This window comes from Jaculus jaculus, chromosome 15, assembly GCF_020740685.1.
Source record: "Jaculus jaculus isolate mJacJac1 chromosome 15, mJacJac1.mat.Y.cur, whole genome shotgun sequence".
In the NCBI taxonomy this organism is placed as follows: domain Eukaryota; kingdom Metazoa; phylum Chordata; class Mammalia; order Rodentia; family Dipodidae; genus Jaculus; species Jaculus jaculus.
The window spans coordinates 49,594,451-49,616,090 of NC_059116.1; the positions used below are offsets into that span (position 1 = coordinate 49,594,451).

Consider the following 21,640-nt stretch of genomic DNA (forward strand, 5'->3'; position numbering starts at 1 on the left):
ACTCAGGCCTGTAATTTCAGCTCTTAAAAGGCTAAGGTAATGCCTGCCTGCGCTACATAGTGAGTTCAAGCCCAGCCTGGGCAACTACATTAAGAACCTATCTCAAAAAAAAAAAAAGCATTTGCTTAGCATATAGGAGGTCCTAGGTTTAATCTCCAGCATGTATGTATGTATATGTTTATGTATATGTGTGTGTATTTTAATATGGAACACTTTATGAATTTTTGTGGTTTCCTTGTGCAAGGGATCATTCTCAACTTCTCTGTATAGTTCCAATTTTAGTATAGGTGGTGCCAAAATGAGCATATCCAGTACTGTTTTTAAAACAAAGGATAGTAGCAGGAAGAACAAGTAATGTAGATGCTAAATCTGATTCTAATTTATCTCAAAAAAAGCATCATTAAGTAGATAAGGCAATAATTGAAAAGAAACTGGTGAGAGATGTGTAGTACTACAGTATTCAAGATGAGTTAAGAAGAACATGAGAGACTATCTAGAGATATCAAGGAATCCCTCTACAAGTCACATTTGAGCTGAACTCTGATAGTAATTAGAGGGTAACTTGGATAGGAGATGGTAGAGAAGACTACTTCCTAGAGACTTATCTGAGATTCATTTCTCAAAGCCATTGCTATCACTAAGCAATGGATTACTGCATATACTATTTCATAAATCATCTTGGACTTGTTTTCTAAGAGAAAAATTGATTCCTAGAAAAACCACCCACATGAGGTCTATAACTATTATCAGCAGTAATTCCGTAATTGCCAATATTAATTCATTTTGACACTGAATCACGTATTATTTAAATGAACTATTTCTTTGAGTAGACACAAAAGTAAGATAAAGGCACTTAAGAACTATTATTCTTCATTTATATTTGGGCAACTTAGCAAAAAGATGAGATTTAAATTGTTGATAACACATAAATTATTCCCAATAATTAATGATGTGATGAAACTTAATCACTGTTTAATGCATACAATGTGGGCACAGGAAGAAGAGGGTATATATAATATTTGACTAAACCATCTCAGCAGATACGAGAATTAAAAAAAGAAAAAAGAAAAAGATAGTTCTAACAAAAGACTGGTCACAATGTTCACAGCTAATCAAGGAAAAAGAGGAAATCAGCAAAAAACTGTTTTCTGTAGTTTCCTCCAAATCTTTCTTACAAAAGCATAGAAATACATTATATCAATAATTCCTAAATAAATGTGCTAGAAAAAAAGAATCAAAAGAACTGGGAAATGCTGGGTTTCTGAAACTAACAACTTTTTTTTGTTTTGTTTTATTTTTCGAGGTAGGGTCTCACTCTAGCCCAGGCTGACCTGGAATTCACTATGGAGTCTCAGGGTGGCCTCGAACTCACAGGGATCCTCCTACCTCTGCCTCCTGAGTGCTGGGATTAAAGGTGTGCGCCACCACGCCGGCTTTCAACTTTTTTTTTTTTTTTATGGATGGGCTAAGTGACAGTGTTTTCTACAGTCTGCATATGAAATCTCCATGGATCCAGAATAAATGACAACAGTGCAAGTCATCTTTAATTAATATATCTTTTCTTAAAAAAGTGTTTCATGAAACAAATTAGAAGATTCTAAACTTAGGGCTTGAAGGTAGCTCAGTAGTAAAAAGGCACTTGCTTGATGCCCCATGTTTAATTCCCCAATCCCCAGGAAATACCAGATACACAAAATTGTGCATGAGTCTGGAATTCAGCAAGAGGCCCTGGAGTGCCCATATGCCCTTCTCATAAACACGTAAATAAATAAATTCTTTAAAAAGACTCTAAATTTATGATTCTCAGGATATACTGGGGCAACAATAATAGATATTTTTGAGGTGAAAATAACATGTCAGATTTTTACCCTGCTTAATCTCTTTTATGACCTAACCATAATCATTCCTGAAACCTGGAGATGAATAAAACAGGGAAGCCTCAGGATAATCTGGAGAATGGTGGCTCTGCCAGCTTGGACTCCTTTTTACTGTTCCGCTATACACAGAACTAAATCTCTCCATTCTTGGCTCTAAGGAGAATTCAGCTGACTCCACTAACTGAATTGTAGCTTCCCACAGAAGTACTCTTAAAAATATTATGTGGAAATGGCCTGGATATCCATGACCTCACAGTGCCTGACACTACCTACACAAAACCATCATAATATGAGGAAAAGACCATGACATCAAAATATGAGACAGACTGAGAGGGGGAGAAGAATATGATGGCAATTGAAGTTTCAAAAGAAAGTGGGGGGAGGGAGGCAATTACCATGGGTTACTGTCACAATTATGGAGTTGTCAATAATGGAAAACAAATTAAGTAACATACATACATACACACACACACACACACACATATATATGTATATACATGTGTGTGTGTATATATATATATTTTTTTTAACATGGATTTTTTCATGTTATAAATAAAGTATTATTTCTATTTAAAATAAGATTAAGATGTTACACAAGTTTCATAATGATGTACTTTTCATGTTTTGGATGAGTTCAAATGCCATAAATAATTTTAAGATAAATTGGACATTTAAATAAAAGAATTAGGTTAAAAAATTATAACAAGTCTGTAAACCACTAGTGACAAAAGGCAGCATAGGACTGTCATTAATATGAAATATTTACCTCTTTCACTGGCATCATCTACAAGAACAATTTCTTCTATCATGTGTCTTGGTGAACGATTAATGACACTATGGACAGTTCGCAGAAGTGTGCTCCACGCCTCATTGTGGAAAACGATCACCACACTTGTTGTAGGAAGATTATCTGGATACACCTTTGTTTTACACCTGGAGACAAAGCAAATGCCTTTGAAAAACTGACTGGTAAGACAGCATAGTAAATGGACCTGGAAGGTGTGATAGAAGAAAAATGTTTGTGTTAACTCAGTTATTTTTTATTTAAGTTTTGGCTAATGTTGCATGTTTAATAAATACCACATTTACATAAAATTATTTTAAGAAATCACCTGTATTCCTAGCACTTTCTGATGAAAGATTTTGCATTGATTCATTTTAATGGGAATGAAGTAAAGCTCTATTACAAGAATCCAATTGGATAAAAAGTCAGGAACAAATAATCTAAATCAGGTAAAGGGAAATAGTTCAGCGACTAAAGTATTTGCCTGTAAAGCCTAATGAACAGGGCTCAGTTCCCCTATACCATGTAAAGCCAGATGCACAAAATGATGCATGCATCTGGAGTCTGTGTGCAGCTGTTGGAGGCCATGGAGCACCCATTCTCATCCTCTCCATCTCTTTTCTCTCTCTCTCTGCTTGCAAATAAATAAAATAAAAACCAAAATATAACTTCCACAAAGAAAGGCAAATCGCATTTGCTGAGTTCCTATTATATTCTATGTTTTCTAATCTTGCTAGTCATTTTGAGGAACACAATTTTGCAGCCACGTGCTACAGGACAGCAAAGAAAACAGCAGGGCTTATCTGAAGACCCCACAGACTGGCCTCTAATGACCAAATTCTTGCTGCCACCTCCATAATTAGTTATCAACTAATAACTTATAGTAAGGACTATGTCTAAATGTACAATCATCTGAAAGACCAGCCACATTTGCAACATAGTCACACAAGATGAATGCACTAAATTCTATACTCCTAGTATTTTATTAGGCAACAAATGTGTCTTTTCATTCTCCCTTGTTCTTGCAAGCTTCTGGAACCTCACACTCCCCAGACTCAATTGCTGTCATCTGTCAATGGAGTGGAGAAAGGAAAAAAGAAGAAAGGAGGAACCCTTTCCTTTATAAGCACTGTTCTAAAGCTTCCATTCCAATGCTACTTACTGAATGCTCTCCAGTGAGCCACCTATGATTAGATAAATTTCTCTGTGTACAGACAAGACAATACTGTTACCATGCCCATAGCAAGGAGGCAGGAAGACAGAAAATCTGACATGGTTCTGAAAGATGTAATAACCTAGGCTTATCTGTAGATAATATGTTAAGGAATCACACTTTAAAACTGCATGGAAAAGAAGACAGTAATAACATTAGATGGAATAATCCAAAAGAAGAAAAGTTAGGATTCTCAAAAAAAAAAAAAAAAAAAAAAAGGATATATCCTAAATTAAATGGTTAACCATTCAGAGACTGTAATGAACTCAAATTGTGGAGAAAACCATAACTAGTTTCAGCTCAGGTATTCACTTATACACACAGCCATTTATGCAGAGCCAGACTGCACTTGAGACAAACAAAAAGACCTGCTAGGTAAGCCCCAAAGGAGAAACCGCTGGATGTTATGGACTGGAAACGGCTTGAGAGCATCCTCTCTGGTTCATTAGAAGCTTGGTCTTTGGCATGGCCATGCTGAGAGATAGGTGAAACTCTCAGGAGCATGGCTTAGTCTTAGTGGATGGTAACTGCAGATGCTGTACTTGGAAGGAATCAATCAGCCTTATATAATCCCTTCAAGTATTTAAAAAAATTGAGGACTCCAAAATGCTGTGTCTAATGTGAGTTATACCTATTGATATTACCATGTTATAAATTTAAACTTTATTTATGAGAGAGAAGAAAAAAAAGGAAGGAAGGAAGAAGACAAGGAGGGAGGGAGGGAGGGAAGCCAGGGCCTCTAGTCACTACAAACAAACTCCAGATGCATGTGCCACCTTTGTGAATCTGGTTTTACAAGGGTGCTGGGGAATGGCTTTGCAGACAAGTGCCTTACCCACTAAGCTTTCTCTATAGCCCTAAAGTTAATTTTAAAAACAGAACAATCGGGCTGGAGAAATGGCTTAGCGGTGAAGTGCCTGCCTGTGAAGCCTAAGGACCCTGGTTCGAGGCTTAATTCCCCAGGATCCACGTTAGCCAGATGCACCAGGGGGCGCACGTGTCTGGAGTTAGTATGCAGTGGCTGGAAGCCCTGGCGCGCTCATTCTCTCTCTCCCTCTCTGCCTCTTTCTCTCTGTCTGTTGCTCTCAAATAAATAAATAAAATAAACAAAAAAAAATTTAAAAAAAAAGAACAATCCACAAACACACTTACTATATTAGCTATCAGATATAACTGGCTCATCACTGTAAGTAGTATGCTCATTGTCTACTTATTGCCTCTCAGCTTTAAAAAGACCTTTGATTGCCTGTTCTATAAAAACAGAAATAGAAACAATAGAAGGTAGTGGAAGGACACTGCAGAAAAAAAACTTGCCTTCCTGGTGTGTGCATGCGGGCGTGTGTTCATACCCAGTACCACCCAGTGATGTGCAACCAAACTTTCTTCAAGGGGTCACTAAGTTTCAAGAGAACTCCAACAGGCAGATTCTCAGGAAGTCAGGCATTCTAGCAATTGGCTTGCCAGGTTTGGCTGCCTGTACTCTGAAAGGGTGGTGCTTATTTGTCAATGCTGGCTCTAATTTCTTGTGCAAATACACACCTAAGATACTTCCTGCGTGTTACATGCCTACCAATACCTACTCTGGCATGGCCAGGTCTGACCCAGGAAAACCAACAAACTTCTGCCATCCATTAAACTGCAATTGAAATTTCTCTAATGAGGTGTTAATCCTAGCCATAGGGAGTGCACTCCCTTCCATATGGAGGGAGCTCTCTTCCACAACTCTTTTTTCTATTTTCCCCCTTCCCAGGCCCCTTCACAGTTAGTCCCATTACAGTCAATCCTTCTTACATCAGACTTTTTATATTCTAACTATTCGATGATTTATTCTGCCTAGTTATTAATTCATATACCCCTTGAGCAATACTAGCTATAGAATTAAGAGTAAAAAGGGAAATGGGACTGGAGAGATGGCTTAGCAGTTAAGCGCTTGCCTGTGAAGCCTAAGGACCCTGGTTCGAGGCTTGATTCCCCAGGACCCACGTTAGCCAGATGCACAAGAGGGCGCACGCGTTTGGAGTTCGTTTGCAGTGGCTGGAAGCCCTGGCGCACCCATTCTCTCTCTGTCTGCCTCTTTCTCTCTGTCTGTCGCTCTCAAATAAATAAAAACTTAAAAAAAAAAAAAAGAGTAAAAAGGGAAAAGAAGATTCTAGTAGTATGAGAACAGTTCTGACCTTGCAGACTCCCTGAAGAGATGTGGGATGTCTTGAAATCCCGGGATGATAATTTGAGAATTATCGATACAGAAAAAGTACGTTCTTTTGAGTGAATTGCTTCACTCAACATTATGCCTGTGCAACACTGTACTGTCCCGAGAGCTTATTCTTATGGCTGCATAGAATTCAGTCTTATTAACATATACAGTAATTTCTGTTTCCATTCTTCTACTGAAGGACATTAGTACTGATCTGGGCAGTCTGGCTACTATGTATAGCACTGTCTGTCATCATAATTCATGCCTTTATGTTTTGGAGACTACATGTACGCATTTTTCCCTCCCCCCTCCCCTTCCTTCCTTCCTTCTTTTTTGGTTTTTCTTGATAGGATTTCACTCCAGGCTGAAGTGGAATTCACTATGTATTCTTAGAGTGGCCTCAAACTCACAGCGATCCTTCAACCTCTGCCTCTTGCGTGCTGGGAGTAAAGGCATGCACCACCATACCCAGCTATTTTTTAATTATTTGCAAGCAAAGAGAGGGATAAAGAGGCAGAGAGAATGGGAGCGTCAAAGCCTCTAGCCGCTGCAAACAAATTTCAGATGCAAGTGCCAGTTTGTGTATCTGGCTTTACATGGGTATTTAGGAATAGAATGGGTCCTTAGGCTTTGTAGGCAAATGCCTTAACAGTTAAGCCAACTCTCCAGCCCCATGTATGCATTTCTATATTGTTGAGAAACACAAGTACATAGGAACTTAGCTTTAACTGATTCTATGACCTGATTCTAACAATCCACATACTTGGCTGCAGTGCGTGGAGAGCTCCAGATGCTCCAATGCACATCAATATTAGCCAGAGGTTGTTTTCATTAAATGCCTTTGGGGTAAGGTGATAAGTGCAGGAAGTTTCTATATATACAGACATGTATATAACTACTACCATGATCAGTTCCAGATCTCTCAAAGAACTCCTTCATGCTATCACTTAAGATCCTGCCCCTACACTTCATCCCTAGCAACCAACATGCGTCCTCCATTGGTAGAACAGTCTTTTCATAAATATCAGATGAATAGAAACACATAGCATATACTAAGACTGGCTTAGTTCATTTAGTATGAGGTCTTTGAGATACATTCAAGCTGCATGTGTGAATAGGTGACTACTTTCTATTGCTGAACTAGCATTTCGTTGTGGGGCACTATCAGTTTCTTTAATCTACTCATCTGCTGTTTCCAGGTTTTGGTCATCATAAATAAAGTTGCTGTAAACATTCAAATACAGATTTTTGTGTGAAAAGATTTTTATTTCTCTAGGGCAAATACTTAGTAATGGGTTATATGGTAAATAAAATCTTATCTTAAAAATGCTAAGCTCGGGGGCTGGAGAGATGGCTTATCAGTTAAGGTGTTTGCCTGCAAAACCAAAGGACCTCAGTTCAATTCCCCAGGACCCATGTAAGCCAGATGCAGAAGGTGGCACTTGTGTCTGGAGTTCATTTGTAGTGGCTGGAGGCACACCCATCCTCTCTCTGCCTCTTTCCCTCTCAAATAAAATAAGTAAATTTTAAAAAATAGTAAGCTCTTTGGCAGAAAGACTATATAGCCTTTTTTATGTTCACCAGAAATAGATCTAAGTTCCAATTTTCTGTACCTATGACAACACTTCAGACTGCTAACTTTGTTTCTATTGTAGCTATTTGAATAGGAATAGAATGGGATTTCACTTTTTTTTTTTAACTTAAATTCTGCTAGGCATGGTTGTATATGCCTTTAACCCCAGTACACAGGAGGCTGAGGTAGGCTTCCCCTATCCTAAAATCCCCGCCTTCGTCCCCAACATGATATAGGCAACTGCTCAGAGTAATAAATCGAGTTGTTTCTGAAAGTCCCTGCAGTGAAGAGTCCCGACTCAGTGTGGTTTTTCTCTGGTGGCCAGGAGAGGTTTCTGAGTGGTCCGACATTCATTATCCCCTCAACCCCTAGGGAGGAACCAGCAGGCCCGGTCCTTCCCTCGGCACTACCTGACTGGGAAGAAGCCCGGCATGACAACACTTCAGACTGCTAACTTTGTTTCTATTGTAGCTATTTAAATAGGAATAGAATGGGATTTCATTTTTCTTTTTTAACTTAAATTCTGCTAGACATGGTTGTATATGCCTTTAACCCCAGTACTTGGGAGGCTGGGGTAGAAGGATCACTTTTGGTACTTTGCTTTTGGTATCATATACAAACTTTTTTTGCTTAACTCTGGGTCTTGAATAGTCTCTCTTAAAAGCTAGAAACTTAGGTGTCAGCTTGACTTTATGATCCAATTTAATTTATTTTTATTTTATTTATTTATTTTTGGTTTTTTGAGGTAAGGTCTCACTCTAGCACAGGCTGACCTGGATATTCACTCTGTATCCTCAGGGTGGCCTTGAACTCACAGTGATCCTACCATACCTAGTTTTTATTTAATTTTTCTATCACATGAGATTTATTTTGCTACTGATTTACAAATGTCTACTGATTCCAACAGTATTTGTTGAAAAGACAATTATTTCTAAACTGAGTGCCATTTGCATCTGATCAAACACAAACAGCACACCAGGCTCATACCTGTAATTCCTGCACCTGGAGACTAAGGGGGGAGAATCATGCTCTAGGCCAGCTTGGGCAACACTGTGAGACTCTGTCTCAAAATAATAATAATAATAAACAGCCATGCCTCTGTACATCCATTGCTGAACTTCCCCTAATCTCTTTCACTCATTTGTTGAGTATGTTTTTCCCAACTTTATTCTTTTTCAAAATGATTTCTTTTAGAAATAGAATAGACTATAGAAAAAGGAATTTGCCTGTTCAAATACAATTTTAAATCCTTTGTTGGAATCTGAATGGGATCACACCACATCTATCCACCAATCAGGAGAACTGGCAACTTTGATCAGTTATCAGGTCACTGAGGCTTTAGTTTTCAGGCTTTGTGGCATAGTTCTGAGTATCTCTGCCTTGTGTTCTGAGCCAAGCAGCCAGAGGCAGAGAAAGGAAAATACTGTGAATGTACCACACTCTGGGGAGCTTAGGGAGGCCTCTGGTCAGATGGGAGAGCTCTCTCCCTCAGTTCTAGGTGCCTGCCACTGCTCCCACTGCCGTGTTGCCTTGGTAATACTGCCTGGGTAATAGAGCTTGTGATGGTAAAGAAGGGAAAAAAGTAAAAACAGAAAAATTGCAACTCTTTGTTATTCCTTACACCAGAAACAGGATACTTCTCTGGGGTTCTTTTTCTTTTGGCTACCATATACTTCTAAGGTATGGGCTGCCATTCAGTGTTGGATAAAATTGGAGAGAACAGATGTTTTTTCCTTGCTCCTCTGGTCTTTCATTATTAGGTACAGAAGGACACTGAAAGCAAAGTTCATAAAATAAACATCTGATAAATATGACTTCAAAATTGAAACACTCTATGCTGCTAAAGGTACTATTAAAGACATGAAAGTGGGAGAAAATGAGTCACTCTCACATCTGGTAAACAATTTGGATCATGATAAAGAAAAAAGAAATTCTTACAATAAAAGGAAGACAACCTGTGGTGGTTTGATTCAGATGTCCCCCATAGACTTATGTGTTCCGAATTCTAGGTCCTCAGCTGATGGCAATTTGGGAATTAAGGCCTCTGGGAGGCAGTATATTGTTGTTGGTGGGCTTATGAGTGTTACAGCCAGCTTCCTCTTGCCAGTGTTTGGCACACTCTCCTGTTGCTGTTGTTCATCTGATGTTGGCATGGAGGTGATGTCCACCCACTGCTCATGCCATCATTTTCTCCTGCCAACATGGAGTGTCCCCTAAAGTCTGTTAACCAAAATAATCCTTTTTTTCTACAAGGTACTCTTGGTCAGGTGTTTTCTGACAGCAATGTGAATCTGACTGCAAGACAACCTAATGCAAAATAAGCCAAAAATCTGGAGACATTTCATCATAGATATAAAAATGGCCAATAAATGCATGATGCATGAAAAGATCCTCAATTTCAGTAGTAGTTAGAAAAATGCAAATTTAAATCACAATTAGATAACATTTCACACTCAAAAAAATGACCCTAAGACAAAAAGCACTTAACAATTACCTCACAGTTACCCTTGCTATCTTTCTTGTTCTACAGATCTGGATTCTGGGATATACAAGAGTCTAGTAACCACAAAACCAGTAAGCAACAAAGCAGATCTGGACTTGATCACTATCAAGATATGAATGGTGGACTGGAGAGAGGGCTCAGCAGTTAAAGGCACTTGCAAGCAAAGCTTGTCAGCCTGTTTGATTCTCCAGTACTCACGTAAAGCCAGATGCAAAGTGGTGCACACATGTGGAGTTTGTCCATAGTGGTGGGAAGTCTTGACAAACCCATAGTCACATTCTGACTCTCTTTCCCAAATAAATAAATTAAATTAAAAAATATGAATGATAAATTCATCCTGATAACAGAATGAGAGGTTCTAGTACACACACACACACACACACGTGTGTGTGTGTGTATATATATACATATATATATACATACATACATACATACGTATGTATGTATGTATGTATGTATGTATGTATATGTATATGAAAGATAAGAATGCTCAGATCAAAAGCCCATCAAGTGCACAGGACATGAAGATAAGTAAAGGGAAATCCTTACCTTAACAATTACAACATTCCCAGATGCTATACTGAAAGAATAAAAACAGAATGTACAGTTTCCAAGTCAAGGGCTAGAAGCTAAAACTTTATCAGTTGAAACTGTACCCACTGCAAAGCAGAAAGGAGGTATGTGAAGAAGAGATTAGAAAGCTAGATTCATTAGGTCAAATGTTATGAGAAACTTAATCAAGTCAACTTTGCACTGGTTTTGCTCGTGCATTCAAGTTGCTCTATGTGGCGAATTACAATATAGGCAGACTTTGTTGGTCTCATTTAACCTTGTATCACAAATGTTATGCAGACACTCAGCACTCTCCAGAAGCACTACTTCTTTCCTATCAACTCCTTCAAACTGCTTCACATTTCCTCAGATCTCCAAAACCACTCTCATCCTCCTCACTACAACCCTGTTTCCAATTTCACTAAAACCACAAAGCCATCTGGTGAGAATTTCCATAGTTCCACCAGCATGTGGCCCATCCTTATGGATCTGGACCATAAGCATCATGCTTGTTCCATCCACGTGATGCCCAAGTGTTACCTCTGTTCTTGCTTAATACCAACCACAGCCCTTCTCACTTTCTTAGTTCAAAACTTTTTCTGTAATATTCCTTTATAATTTTTCCCTCAACTGGATTATTCCACCAATGTGTGAACTATGATTGCCTGACTGCTCCCAGTTAGCAACCCCCTCCCATCACAGCAGCTTTACCTCAGAAGCACTGCTATTAAGTGCCTCACACCCCACTTGTCCCAAACTGATTTTATTACAAAGTATAGCACAAATGCAGCATGGACAAAATTTGTGAGCTCAATTCCCCGCGCCACAAAACAAACATACATTCTCAATGTGAGATGAGTTATTACACAGCAAACACAGTACCTCACAAATCACCCTTATACTGTTCTTTCTCTAAAGGTGGTCAATCATTGTCCAAACACTTTCAAGTTTTGTTTTGCCTGTTTGGACTTCTCACAACAGTAATATTCTGTATGTATTGCAAATGTGATTATTTTTTTGTTGTTGTTAGTGAGATTCATCCCTGGAATGGTATTCATGCTTTTGTCCCTTTTCAGTGCTATCAAGGATTCTACTGGTGTATGAATAAAACACATTCTACTGCTTACAGAGGTTTACATGTCTTTCAGTTTGGAAGCAATAGATTCGCTGCTTTCAACATTTTGCCTTGTCTCCTATTGCATAGGTACACACACTTCTGATACAGCTAGGACTGGAACTGGGCCATGAAGGATGTAAATGTTCCTTTAATATAAGTGACAATTTCAGTTTTGTCCTTAATTACATTAGGTTTACCCAATGCCACTTATTTTTTAGAAGATCATCTTTCCATGGTTCTGCAGGGCCACCTTAGTCTTCACCCGAGGTTCATGTATGCATGACACTTATGCCATGAGCTTATTTGATGTTTGTAATTGTATCTAAAATATGTCAGGTGGCTGGAGAGATGGCTTAGTGATTAAGGCACTTGTCTGTGAAGCCTAAGAACCCATGTACAACTCTACAGGTCCTACATAAACCAGATGCGCAAGGTGACACAAGTGTGTAAGGTCTCAAATGTACACAAGGTGGCACATGCATGTGGAGTCCAATTACGGTGGCTGAAGGCTCTGTCACTCCAATTTTCTCTTTCTCACATTAAAAAAAAAATCAAGTATAGTGGCATATGCTGTTAATCCTAGCACTTGGGAGGCAAAGGTAGGAGGATTACTATTAGTTTGAGGCCAGCCTAGAATACGGAGTAAGTTCCAGATCAGCTTGGGCTACAGTGAGACCCTACTTCAGAAAAACAAACTAAATTAATTAATTCAAATAAGAGTTTGGCAGAAAACTGACACATAGTAATTCAAGTTTTTCTTACAAATACTGGCCCCAAAACCAACAACCTTTCTAAACAAGTACTTACCTGAATCTTCTATCTATAATCCACTTCACTTTTCATTACGTATCATGTCAGTTACAAATTAGTGTTTTCCCTTTAACTATGAAAGTTTATTATATCTGCATTTTTCTAGCACAAGCTGTTTGACTTTGAACATTGTATATGTGAAATTGAGTCACTTTCTGTAAGATCATGCGTGAACAGTTTTTGTCAAGTACTTTGTTACAACAAAATGTTTACACTACCTAGCATGATTATCAAGACCTTAACTCTTCCTGCTCAGTCACTTCCCCATCACTATTGCACCTGTATGGACAGCAAGGCGTATGAAAGCTGGTAGATGTTAGTGTTTTGACTTCCTTGTCAGTGACATCAGTCCAGAACAATAAGCCTACTTATGCATTCACTTTTCTTGCAGTTGGCAACTTTGAGGTCCATTTTAGGTTCATGAAGAGTTCAGACTGTAATGGGGAGTGTGTGATGGCACTTTGTTTAGTGATGTAACAACTGAGAACCATTTGTTCCTTATCTAGGAGATGCTTCCTTGGGGATCACTGAAAGGCTCAGTGACTGAGCAGTTAACAAATGGGCCTCTGTAAACAGCAGGCCACAAGAAAATGAGGAAGGAATCACTGCTTCAGGAGAAGAGGGGACTGCAAACTGGGAAGGCTCCCAGGTGGCTAAGCAACAATAGCAGCAGCCATTTTGATATCCGGGCTGGAAAATGGTGAAAGAGGAGCCACGCCAAAGCAACCTACAGGGGAAATAAGCAGAAAAACAACAAAATATAATCTTCTACCAAAAAGTGAAGGTGTATAAGGAAATTATCAACCACAGCAGAGAAGCAGGAGAGATCCAGAGCTTCCAGAGACCACAGAAGCAGCTCCAGCAGTGGTTCAGGTTCACAAGGTCACCAGGCTCTGCCTGAGCTGCAGGATAAACCAGGTGAAGGGATTTTCCACTCACAGAAGCCTCCTCACAAACTCAAGAAACCTGAAGGGGAAGGCAGCAGGGACTAGCTGAGTGGCTGTGAGAAAGAGAATTGCAGGGACCAGCCACACGGCTCTGGTACAAATTCAGGCACTTACACAGCTTCCCCTCCCACAACCGCCAGCATCAGCAACCACAGGAGACCTGGGGAAGGGAACTCAACTTACACAGCACCCAGCATAAACTATCAGAGCAGTGACCCACAGGCCCAGCCAGCTTACCTGAGCTCACAGCTCAAAAAAGAGAGATCCAAGCAGGCACACAGCATAGCTGAGACCAAAACTATCCCAAAAGCTAACATGGCTTACGCCAGGTCAGAACCTACCAAAAAAGCCTGCACTGGGAGTGCTAATTGCACCTTCTATGTCAGGGCAAATTATGTGTTCAATTTGATGGATGATCAGATTTGTCATTCTTAAATAAACTACATTTTGGGATTGTCATTTGTTGCTTCCTGATTTATAGTGCCTTTGTCTCTTCCTCTGTCATTTGTGGGGGCAGGGTCTCACTCTGCCACAGGTTGACCTGGAACACTTTACAGACCAGAAATCTCAGCAATGGACAAGAGGGATTAAGGGTATGGGCCAACACATAACGTTAGGGACTTTGACTTTGTTAGATCTGTTTATTTTAATACCTACTCTTACATAAATACTCCATCCTGGTTTTGATTGAATGTGTACATTGTTCAGGTGAATTTTACAACTTGCCTGTCTTTTGTTCCACCCAGCCTACTAGAATAATCTCAGGCAAACACAACACCTAAGTCACTTTTGCTGTTATTCTGAGAGTCATTTAAGAGCCACACCTGGCACCTTAAGCTTCTACTCGGAAGATATATAACATCAGAGTTACACATCAAGAATACCGCAGATTGGACTGAAGAGATGGCTTAGTGGTTAAGTGCTTGCCTGTGAAGCCTAAGGACCCCGGTTCGAGGCTCGGTTCCCCAGGATCCACGTTAGCCAGATGCACAAGGGTTTGCAGTGGCTGGAGGCCCTGGCATGCCCATTCTCTCTCTCTCTATCTGCCTCTTTCTCTCTCTGTCACTCTTAAATAAATAAATAAAAATGAACAAAAAAAATTTAATACCGCAGATAATTAGAAAACCCAAGCATCAAATTAACCAAAGATGCAAAAATCTCTGCATTATAATACAAAAAACAGGGGCTGGAGAGATGGCTTAGAGGTTAAAGCCTTTGCCTGCAAAGTCAAAGGATGCCAGTTTGATTCTCCAGGACCACATAAGCCAGATGCACAAGGGGGCACATGCAACTGGAGTTTGTTTACAGTGGTTGGAGGCCCTGGTGCACCCATTCTTTCTTTCTCTCTCTCTCTCTCTCTCTCTGCCCCTTTCTCTCTCAAATCAATTACACACCCACACACACACACAGATTGAAACACAAAAACTTGAGATAATATAATTCCACTAAAAATTATAAATTCATCAGAAATGACCTCTAGTGAGACTGATTTTGACAAAGATTTAAAAAGACTGATTATAACTATATTTAAAGAAATCGAAGGAATCAGAAATGACATAGGAAACCAATTTAATGAAATAAGGTCAATACAAGAAATGAGTAAGGAAATAGAAAGACTGAAGAAAAATCAAATATCAGAAATACTAGAAATGAAAAGGTCAGTCAAAATAGTCTGTAGAAAGTTTCACCAGTAGAAAGCATGAAGGAGAGAACAGAATATATAAAGTAGAAGACCAGGTGGCAGATCTGATACAGTCCAACAAAGAGAAAGGCAAGCTAATAGGAAGGTATGAATGGGAATTTCAAGATATTTGGGACACTGTGAAAATATCAAACATTCTAGTTTAGTCTAACTAGTTTACATAACCTCTCAAAATCCACTTACAATCTATCTATCTATATATCTATATCTATATCTATATATCTATATATCTATATATCTATATATCTATATATCTATATATCTATCTATCTATCTATCTATCTATCTATCTATCTATCTATCTATCTATTTTTTTTCCAAGGTAGGGTCTTGCTCTAGTCCCGGATGACTTGGAATTCACTATGTAGTTTCAGGGTGGACTCAAACTCACAGCAATCTTCCTACCTCTGTCTCCCAAGTGCTGGGATTAAAAGGCATGCACCACCATGCTCTGCCCACTTACAATCGTTTTAAATGTCTGTAGGATAAGCAGTGATTTTCTCTTTCATTCCTGACATTTGTTTTTTTGTTAAATCCTTTTTTATTTGCTTTTGAGACAGGTTCTCACTCTAGGCTAGCTGACCTAAAACACACTCTGTAGCCAATGCTGGCCATCTTCCTAGTTCAGCCTCCCCACATGCTGGGATTAAAAGCGTATGCCGAGCCAGGTGTGGTGGAGCACGCCTTTAATCCCAGCACTCAAGAGGCAGAGGTAGGAGGATTGCCATGAGTTCAAGTCCACCCTGAGACTACAGAGTGATTTTCAGGTCAGCCTGAGCTAGAGTGAGGCCCTACCTCGAAGAAAAAAAAAAAAAACACAACACAACTCAGATTCATTGAACCTCTATGGTTGTATTCTATTTTATTAATTTCTACTCTCTGTAATTTGCTCTCTTTTAAGATCTAGTTGCATAGCGACAATATTTTCCACTCATTTAAACAAACTGTGACTCTCTTAATTTTCTTGACTTTCAACTACATTCATTTATTCAAAGAAATAACTGCTATCTTTGCTATTTCTACACTGTATATCTACTTAATATCTTCCCAGCTTTCAGTCTTTTAAGTTTCTACATTTCCATTTGCTCAATTTGCTGTTCTTTTCCTAGTTTCCTAAAATAGTAACCTCACTGATTTTCTATCTTCTTTTTAAGAAAAATTATATGCAGTTAGAAACACACCATTCCAGTGACTATGGAATCAGATGCATCCTACAAGTTTTGACATGTAGTATTTCCTTGTTAAGATAAAATATTTTCTTCCTCAATGCATTTGATGTCTGGCTAACAGGAATTACAAAAAAGTAAAATCAGAAAATGAGATGTATAATGGGCATGTCCAATGATGAGGCAATGGCATGGGCCAGAATTCACATCTTTAAACCACAAATACAGACAGACAGACAGACAGACACACACACACACACACACACACACACACACACACACACACACACACTTGCCTTTAAAGATACTAGCCCACAATACCTTAATTTACAACTACTAATCTACAGGAAAGAAAGGAAACAGGAACACCAAAGAGATAGAGCCAGCAAAATTCAGGATGAAGAAAGGCAATGGACACTCAAACAAGACCTTTCAAATAAACTCCAGAGGAAAGGCTGGGCACGGATTTTCCAGTTAAATAAGAATTATAGACATTAAGTGCCAATTGCAATGTAAAAACTCCATTTCTATCCAGACACCTATATTGTATGTGTTTTCTAAGTAAAGAAATAGTGTGATATAAGCAGGGAAGTTTGAATATTGAGTATTTCATTCTACTTCCTAATCACTGGTAATATTTTGTTTAGATATGAAAATAGCACCATTTTTTCCCTCTTTTTCTGTTAGTCCCCATCTTTAAGGGACAAACTGAAATATGTATAAATGGTATGGCATTGCCTGGCACTGGAGAATCTGCTTAAAAGCCATGCAGTTTTCTGTAAAGGGCTACTCCTACCAAGTAAGCTGGCTTAACTCAGAGTGAATGACACAAGCAAGAGTGAAAGACCAAAACAGATGCTGCAGTGTGTTTAAGAACCTAATGTTGAAGGTGACACTCTACTGTGTGCATTGTGTTCTACTGCTCAAACAGATCAATCCTAGTACAATATGGGAAGAAAGTACACCAAGGTATAAGTAGCTGGAAGTAGATTTATTTTGGTAGGACTAGTCTGTAAAAGGAAATGACTTTATAAAAAAGAGTATAGGGCTGGGGAGATGGCTTAGCTTCCTTGCAAAACCTTGGACTCATATCTGACTCTCCAAGTAATTCAGATGCACATGTGATGCAAGTGCACAAGATGGCACACGTGAGTGGAGTTCTATTACAGTGGCTGGAGGCCCTGGAATGCCAATTCTGTCTTTTTCTCTGATAAAAAAAATTTTTTTGAAGAGTATAAAGATGGGTGGTAATTAAATAAGCACTCATTATGATACTTTATTTTTGTATCCATTTAATATTTTCCTTAATAAAAGGTTTTGAAAGACAAAGATGGAGCAAGAAGGTATAAAAAGGATACTTCATGGTAGTGGTGAATCCCATTAAAACTTAATGGTGGGTCAGAAAGATTCCCTATTAGCAACTTATACAAAGTGTATTCTGTCAAGTCTGAGGAGCTCTCATCAAGTCAGAAATGTGGTGTGCAAACACTTTTACAAAACTCTTTAAAGTGTTCTAAATATCATGAACTTGTTTTACTGTCAAAAAACCTAAGTGATTTATAAGCTAGCCATCAACAAAAGTACTTTCAAGTACCATATATATATATGTATGTTTGATTTTTCAAAGTAGGGTCTCACTCTAGCTCAGGCTGACCTGGAATTCACTGTGCAGTTTCAGGGTCGCCTCAAACTCACGGCGATCCTCCTACCACTGCCTCCTGAGTGCTAGGATTAAAGGCGTGTGGCACCACGCCTGGCTAAGAACCATATTTTTATAAAAAAAGACAGAAATATTGTATGGGGAAGATAATGGTACAGCCAGAAGTCATAGATTGCTACTGGAAAAATTTCAGTGCCAGGGAGATACCTTACAATGAGTCGTTGGCCAAGGAGGCTCCTCATACCTCTACAACATTACAGGCCATTGCTGAGGCTCTTTGTTGCCAACTAGAATGAGATGGTGAGACCCTATTGTTGAAGAATTCATATGCTTGGGCTGCAAGTCACTGAGAGCAAGCTGAAGCTGAGATAGAAATCTCCTCCCTGTTGACGAGCTGTCAGAAAGCTGGAAAGAGCTATGCTGTATGCAGCCCTTTGGGGGAGAGAAGTCACCAATGGTGGTGAACAGCAGTGGACCCTTAAGCCTTATGGCTGGGGATGGCATAAGCCTTAGGGGAGTTAATGACTACTGTTGTCTGGCTAAATAGATATATTATGCTGTGGTGGTTTGATTCAGGTGTCCCCCATAAACTTAGGTATTCTGAATGCTAGATCCCCAGCTGATAGAGATTTGGGAATTAACACCTCCAGGAGGCAGTGTATTGTTGGGGGCTGGTATTATAGCCAGTTTCCCCATGCCAATGTTTGGCACACTCTCCTGTTGCTATCGTCCACCTTATGTTGGCCAGGGGGTGATGTCCACCCTCTGCTCATGCCATCGTTTTCCCCCACCATTGTGTAGCTTCCCCTCGAGTCTGTAAGCCAAAATAAACCCTCTTTTTCCCCACAAGCTGCTGCTCTTGGTTGGGTGATTTCTACCAGCAATGCGAACCTGACTGCAACATATGCCCACCAAACTACCCTCTAAACACTTATATTTACGCCTATATACTAATGCTACTAACACTTTTGATTAGAGAGGCTCCTCTTTTCAGATGGCACTGAGCACTGGGCGATTCAAAAGTCTCCAGTGTAGGGAGCGGTATAAGTATCTGTGATCACCATGTGCAATGGGAATTAGAACTAGGAGAATCTGAAACTTGTGAGACAGCTAGTCTGGTTTCTATCTGCAGTGCAGAGATTTTTGTCTCAAAATAGGTGGAGCAGAGATAGCCTCAAAGTTGTCCTCTGACTGCTACACACATGCTATATGCTACAAGCTCCCATTCTCTCTCTCTCTCTCTCTTACACACACACACACACACACACACACACACACACACAACTAAAGAAAATGTTTTTAAAAATTGTTAAGAAAAGCCATCAATGTTTCAAGGGGTCAAAACGATAGATGCTATTGGAGGTAGGAGCAATGACTGGAAAGGAAAACAGGAAACTTCAGGGGTCAGTCTTGGTTTGGATGATGGTTACACAGCTGTAAACTTATAAAACTTCACTAAGATGTGCATTTACTACCTCAAATTACAAACAACTTGAATCTTTTTGTAAAATGTTGAACACATGAATATTTTGGTACTAATGTTTATAATCTCCTACAAATCAATTAAGATAATTATTTTCCAATTCTTGAACACATGGCCACCATATTCATAATATCCAGAGGCATTACTTTATTAGTACTTACTGTTTAAAATGCAGCTTTGGATTAACAGTGACACAACAATAAAAATAGAAAGTACTACAGTACAATATACTGGGTATGCAGAACATACTTTTCATTCAAATATGTTCAGGCCCACACAAGATACTTACCCTTCTAACCTCACATCTGGCAAAGATCTATTGAGTGCAATCATCTCACTTGCCATCAAATTGAATTGATTGATTTTAAACATCTCTTTCATCTTTTCTTGATCCTCTTTAGGAATGACCACTGGTTTCCCCATTTCTCCAGGACCCTCATGAGGCTTTTGCATTGGCTCTAGAACTAAAAAGGAAGAAACTTAACATTAATTTAGCATTAACATAGCAATTGACTCATGTTTCTGTACAATAACATTTGAGTTAAAAATATGCTCTCAACAACTAGAGCCACTCTGGGCCCATCCCCAGCTGAGTAGGACTTCCAAGGGCTGTGCTGTCCTCTACTTTCACACTGATAACTTGACTTGTTCTACACATCTGAATTGCTGCATTGCTTTGCAATGCCTTCCCAGACATTACTGCCCAACCTTCCTAAAGCATAGCCTCCTCTGTCACTATCAATACTTCTTCGAGTCCTATCAAGGAATTTCGTTTAACTTTCCAAACCTGTATAGGTGCTTCTTCAGTACTCTAGAGCATTTCCAATGGCCACCACTTTCTTTTATATGTACCTCAACTTTCTTGTTTCCCTGGCTTTATTCACAAAGTTGCTTCCTTCCTCTTGCTATCTTTACCATATGAAACTCCCAGTTGACTTCCAGGCTCGACCAAATGGCCTCTCTCCTTTCTGTAAGTCATTTACTACTTTTATAAACTAAAGTTCCCAGAAAAAAAGCTATACCTATGTTGAAGCTTCTACAAGGCTGAATAGCTAATTAGAACTTCATGATTGTAGTCAGTTGGAATGTTGCAGATCCAGAGCCACACTATGGTGGGCTATCTTTAGTTCCCTTAATAGCTGTTCTTTGCCCTCTTCTGTGTCTGACATATCCTTTTGACTACCAGGTAAAATCTTTGGAGTGTATTCTTAGCAGATGACTAACTTCAATCAATCCCCAAATTAAGAGCATCATCAGATAGCATCTGAATCCTAACTCAGTTTTTTCCACCTTGCTATCACCTGATTATCCACAGTCACTACTAATGTATCTAATAAATGCATTGCCTTATAATTTTCTTTTGTTCCGATTCATAAAAGATACTATATAACTGCTTCCATGATGAAACATGTCACTCTAGGAAACCCAAATCCACGTTTCCAAGCCATGTTGGTGGTATACTGACTGCCTTCTATATTGCCAAGTCATGGTCACTAATACTTGGTTCAGAATAAACTCTTTTGCCCTTTGAAGTAAAAGGTGCACTTTGCAGTGATAGTCTCTACTATCAGATCATTTTTTTCTGGGACATGTATGTCTCTAATCAATCATTCTCATTATGCTTGCTTACTAAATCTTTATGCAATTCTGCCCTACTGCATTGTAATATCTTTTTGGCTCAGGGCTTGATTCCTTCATACATGCATGTTCCATAGAGTTTAATAGAGTGATTTATAGGAGCCTTATAAGTATATGCTGAATGGATATGTTAAGTTCTGATGAAAATTTTAGAGTTTATAACAGTAGATATTATAATAAGGTTTATGTAATGTGCAGCACCATGAACAATAATTCTTTTTTAGCATTTTATTGATTTATTTAAGACAGAAGGAGGGAGAGGGAGAGAGAGAAAAGAGAATGGGCACATCAGGATCTCTAGACACTACAAATGAACTCCAAACATATGTGCCACCTTGTACATCTGGCTTTACGTGGATACTGGAGAATCAAACCTGGATCCTTGGGCTTTGCAGGCAAGAGTCTTAACCACTGAGCCATC

At 39.1% G+C, this 21,640-nt stretch overlaps 1 protein-coding gene and 1 non-coding gene across 2 annotated transcripts in view; both read right to left on the bottom strand.

The window, feature by feature from the left end:
* The window catches only part of Galnt1 (polypeptide N-acetylgalactosaminyltransferase 1), a 59,017-nt gene that overhangs the window by 25,517 nt on the left and 11,860 nt on the right, over positions 1-21,640 (bottom strand). Inside the window, exons 2-3 of the mRNA XM_004666776.2 lie at positions 19,871-20,045; positions 2,644-2,810 (exon numbers count right to left, since the gene is read on the bottom strand). Coding sequence (XP_004666833.1) covers positions 2,644-2,810; positions 19,871-20,045 — 342 coding nt within the window. The remainder of the gene's footprint in view (positions 1-2,643; positions 2,811-19,870; positions 20,046-21,640) is intronic.
* On the bottom strand, positions 199-306 carry LOC123455188. Its single transcript, XR_006633740.1, has one exon. It is a non-coding gene; the product is annotated as a U6 spliceosomal RNA (small nuclear RNA).